The sequence below is a fragment of the Sprattus sprattus genome, assembly GCF_963457725.1.
Source record: "Sprattus sprattus genome assembly, chromosome: 15".
NCBI classification, from domain to species: domain Eukaryota; kingdom Metazoa; phylum Chordata; class Actinopteri; order Clupeiformes; family Clupeidae; genus Sprattus; species Sprattus sprattus.
Genome location: NC_137913.1, coordinates 366,201 through 371,200, shown reverse-complemented (window position 1 = coordinate 371,200; position 5,000 = coordinate 366,201). Strand labels below are relative to the sequence as shown.

The 5,000-nt window shown below is 41.5% G+C and overlaps 1 protein-coding gene across 2 annotated transcripts in view; it reads left to right on the top strand.

Annotated features, from left to right (window-relative positions):
• trim55a (tripartite motif containing 55a) overlaps window positions 1-4,126 on the top strand; it is a 17,209-nt gene extending 13,083 nt beyond the window's left edge. For both annotated transcript variants that reach the window (XM_080853159.1, XM_080853158.1), the window contains exon 9: window positions 3,137-4,126. In XM_080853159.1, coding sequence (XP_080709285.1) covers window positions 3,137-3,241 — 105 coding nt within the window. In that variant the 3' untranslated portion in view covers window positions 3,242-4,126. The remainder of the gene's footprint in view (window positions 1-3,136) is intronic.
• The last annotated feature ends 874 nt before the right edge of the window (window positions 4,127-5,000 follow it).

Sequence of the window (5,000 nt, the reverse complement as noted above, 5' to 3'; positions counted from 1 at the left end):
GTGCATGGGTCTATGATAAACGCTCACTTTTCTTGCAAAGCTCTGCATTTTGAAAATACTGAGAAGATCTATAACAGGGTACCCGCGAGGTCTTAAAAACTTGAAAAAGTCTTAAATTTAGTATTGATAATTTAAGGCCTTGAAAAGGTATTATATTTTGTCAACCGGTCTTAAATTTCGTCAACAGGTCTTAAATTTCGTTCATCAAGTCCACATTTGTTTATTGTTCGTTGTGACAACGAATCTTAGTACACCCAAACGTCGCATCCAAAATACCAGGCAACCTGTATATGACTCTGAACTGGCTGAGATGCTGACACGATATAGGATAAAACTAGCTGCGCTAGCTAGCTAGACAGTTATCTAGGACACTGCCCTGTCAGGGACAGGGTAATGCTAGTTAATAAGCGTCTGCTATCACAGGCAACAGTGGAGCGGGGCTTTTGGGTGATTAAAGAAATTGAAACGTCTAACATTTAAGAACACACTGTTGTACAGGGATGCAACAACAGTTTCAGCGACTCCCGTTTTTTTCACGGCAGTTTGGGTGACTTGATTATAATTTCATCAACACGAATTCTGGATTGACTCCACCAAACATCAAATCAGCAGCGATTATTTCCCAAACCCTCGAAAGGTGTTGCAATTGAGATTTTAACTTACTTTCTGTTTGAAGATAAGGTAGCATAGTGTTGAAGAATGGGTTAGTTGAAATTGGACAACTTTAAATTCATATATGAGATTGAACAACATAAACCCCTATACAGATAAAATAAATTAACAAGGATAGCAAAACCGATTGAAAACGGCAGAAAGGCGTGCATTACAGGACGTCAGATCAGTGACACAGGCAGTTTTTTCCCCATTATTTGTGAAGGCTGAGATATTCATAACACTTTATTCAGTCTTACTGGTGGTCCTTTTGTAATACCAACAGGTGCACTTCGTTGTTGCTATGTACTGTTCTCACTACGTGTTTAGCATTACATCGCATAACTATGTTTCTTGATAACAGCTGTTGCCATTTCCACGAGAGGAACATTTGAATGATGTCAAAGTAAAAGTCCAATACTAAACGGTGTTTGTTTCCATAACAACAATACAAGTAATATACATTTAACAGCCTATTTTGCTACATTTTTGCTACATCTTTTATTTGGCATGTTGGTGAGGTTATTATTTTAGAGGACCATTTCTCAATGGTTTTGTTATTTAATGAATGTTTGTTTATTAATAACTTATTTTTAACAAATAACTCAATTATAATTAAAAAGAGGGAAATTCGCAACTCTATCACAACTTCCACTTGCTTCCGCAATTTAATTGCAACAAACACCTCAAAAACACAGCAACTTTAATGGAAAAGCTCCCGCTATAATAAGTTGGCTGAACTCATCATACTGGATGAACAGATTGCTGCCAAAAGCGCAGAGCTCCAAAGGCTGTAGGATCTGTTGTATTACAACCGCACACAGGTTCACCCACAGACGTATCCAGACACGCATGCACACACACACATGTACACAAACACACACTCACACGTCCACCCCTCATAGTTATTGTTTTAAATGGTTGTCTTATGATTACATTTTTTTTTTTTTTTTTTTCAGAAAATTATGCATATCAGGAAAGGTGCGATGTTGGTCTTAAATTTCATCTAAAGTGGTCTTGAAAAGGTCTTAAAAAGTCTTAAATTTGAGATGAAAAATCCTGGGGGTACCCTGTATAAACTATCGAAATAGTGCTTCTTTAGTTACTAGTATTGACCATCATTAAGAGAAAGAGCATACATCAAATAGTGAGAAACTGGCAGTCAGTGTGTTTTTCAGAGTTTAATAGTTCCTTTTCAAGTATGTGCATTAAGAAACCTTGAACAGTGCAATTGGCAATACACAGTTATTTCACAATTATATATTGTGTCAATTGCACTGCATAGATCTGAAAATGTTAAGAGCATGATTGTATATTATGTCAAATTGTACAAATGTACAAATATATATATATATATATATATATATATATTATAATATGAATATATACTTATACTTAAAATATATTATATTGTATCACATATTATGTATATCATATATATGTTATTCCATTGCACATTATACTGAGTCATTATATTATATTGTATTATATATATGCTATGTTATTTATATTACAGTTCAACTATTGAGATGTGTAGGCTATGTATATATTGAGATGTGTATATTTTTACTGCTATAGAAATATATAGTTTTTTTTGTAATGTTGATTTGTGAAATAACTGTGTATTGCCAATTGCACTGTTCAAGGTTTCTTAATGCACATACTTGAAGGAACTATTAAACTATGAAAAACACACTGACTGCCAGTTTCTCACTATTTGATGTATGCTCTTTCTCTTAATGATGGTCAATACGTAGTAACTAAAGAAGCACTATTTCGATAGTTTATAGATCTTCTCAGTATTTTCAAAATGCACGAGCTTTGCAAGAAAAGTGAGCGTTTATCATAGACCCATGCACATGTATGACTGGCGATTTAACTAGCGAGATTCAAAGTAACGTAGAGGCAAATCTTTTTCACACACTTCACGTAGAGCATAAACCTTTGAATACTCCATGAAATTGGTTGCGAAATGTAAAAGGTTATCGTGATTTTTATCCAGATAAACCGCAGCTCCTGGCAACTTGCGCTTGTTTGACACGTCTGACAGACCTCTGACGGCAGAGAGCTCCTTTCCAAAAATGGCGGCGACGCGTTTCGCCGAGAAGCAGTGGAGGCGGGGTCTACCTATACATGTCTATGACAAATAACTAGACACAGGAAGTGACATAAGAGGACGAAAGGGATACAAAGTAAAAGCACAGGACAGATAAGAGCACAGACCTGACATCATATGCTTGTGATACTGTGTGATGGAAGGGTTTAATGCTGTTGTCTGTGTGTGTGTGTGTGTGTGTGTGTGTGCGTGTGTGCGTGTGTGCTTGTGTGTGTGTGTGCGTGTGTGCGTGTGTGCGTGTGTGCGTGTGTGCGTGTGTGCGTGTGTGCGTGTGTGTGTGTTTGTGTGTGTGTGTGTGTGTGCGTGTGTGCGTGTGTGCGTGTGTGCGTGTGTGCGTGTGTGCGTGTGTGCGTGTGTGTGTGTGTACAGCTGTCTACCCCAGGTCCGAGCGGCTCTATGGGTGACGGGGCACCTGTGGATGATGGAGAGAACACTCAACACGTCTTCTCCTTCTCCTGGCTGAACTCCAAGTAGTGACCCGACCCAACCAGAACCGAACCGGGCCCAACCAGACTAGGCCCGACCCAACCAGACCGAACCAAGCCAAACCAGACCCAAACAGACCCAATCAGACCACACCACACCCAACCAGGCCACACAACACCCAACCAGGCTCAACCAGACCGAACCGGGCTCAACCAGACCCAATCATAATAATAATAATAATTCATTTGATTTGTTGAGCACTCTTCATTCAAGCAGAATCTCAGAGTGCTAAAATCAGACCACACCACACCCAACCAGACCAGACCACACCCGACCGGGCTCAACCAGACCCAACCAGACCCAACCAGACCCAACCAGACCCAACAGCGCCCCCCACTCTTTAACCTAGACCTGGGCAGTGCGGCCCCAGGGCCATTTGCGGCCCCTTGGCTGTCCCTGAGCGGCCCTCGGAGGTCAATGGTAAATTAGGAATCAAACGTAAATACCTGTACCTATTATATAAGCAATGCCATATGTGTTTTTACTATGCCTGCGACACATTTCCATACCAGTAGCAGTACATCACAACCATACAATTTAATGCTTTCTACAAAGAGCTAACAGTTATATCAAGAAGAATTGAGTTCAGCCTATTCTTCTTGATATAATTGATATAATGATTCGGCCCTCCACAACAGTCCCACTTTCTCATGTGGCCCACGCCTGCTTTAACCCTTCACATGCCAGCCCTTAGTCACACACACTCACCCCTAGTGCAGAACGCAGATGCACACACACACACACACACACACTCTCACCACCAGATCCCTCAGTCACACACACACACTGTGTCTTCCTGTGGAGCATCAGTGCTGGGGGATATGTGTTATAAATGTGTTTTAAATAAAAGATGATATTTACAGATTTACATAACTTTCATCTTGTTCTTTTCTTTTGCTGTGAGCTACTCCAGGCTGTCAGTGTGTGTGTGTGTGTGTGTGTGTGTGTGCTCCTCCAGGCTGTCAGTGTGTGTGTGTGTGTGTGTGTGTGTGTGTGGTCCTCCAGGCTATCGGGGTGTGTGTGTGTGTGTGTGTGTGCTCCTCCAGGGTGTCGATGTGTGTGTGTGTGCTTGTATGTGTGTGTGTGCTACTCCAGGCTTTGAGTAGAATAATCAATAAATAATAAAATAATGCTACTCCAGGCTGTCGATGTGTGTGTGTGTGTGTGTGTGTGTGTGTGCTCCTCCAGGCAGTCAGTGTGTGTGTTTGCTCCTCCAGGCTGTTGGTGTGTGTGTGTCTGTGTCTGTGTGTGTGTGTGTGCTCCTCCAAGGTGTCGGCTTATGTGTGTCTGTGTGTGCGTCTGTGTGTGTGTGTGTGCTCCTCCAGGGTGTCAGTGTGTGTGTGTGTGTGTGAGAGGATCTGTGGTGTGTTGCTCTCCACTGTAGGAAGGCATAATGCGGGGGGCACTATGACCCGCTGTCATTTCCCGATCCCACTCCCCACCTCTTCTCTCCATCTCATTCACTGTCCTATCCATTAAACATTCACTGTTCTATCCATTAAAGGCAAAAAGCCCAATAACTAATATAAAAAAAGGAAAAAGGGGATAATGCTACACAGGTCTTTAAGCTTTGGAAAGATTTGGAAGTTTTATTACAAATATAAGCATTTCACATTCTTCTGCAATCGCACAGTCAACGTGTTTGTGTATGGGGGGTGGGAGTGGGGGGGGAATTGCAAAGACAGGTGCCTTTGTGTGTGTGTTTGTGTGTGAGAGAGAGAGGGTGTGTGTGTGTGTGGGGGGGGGG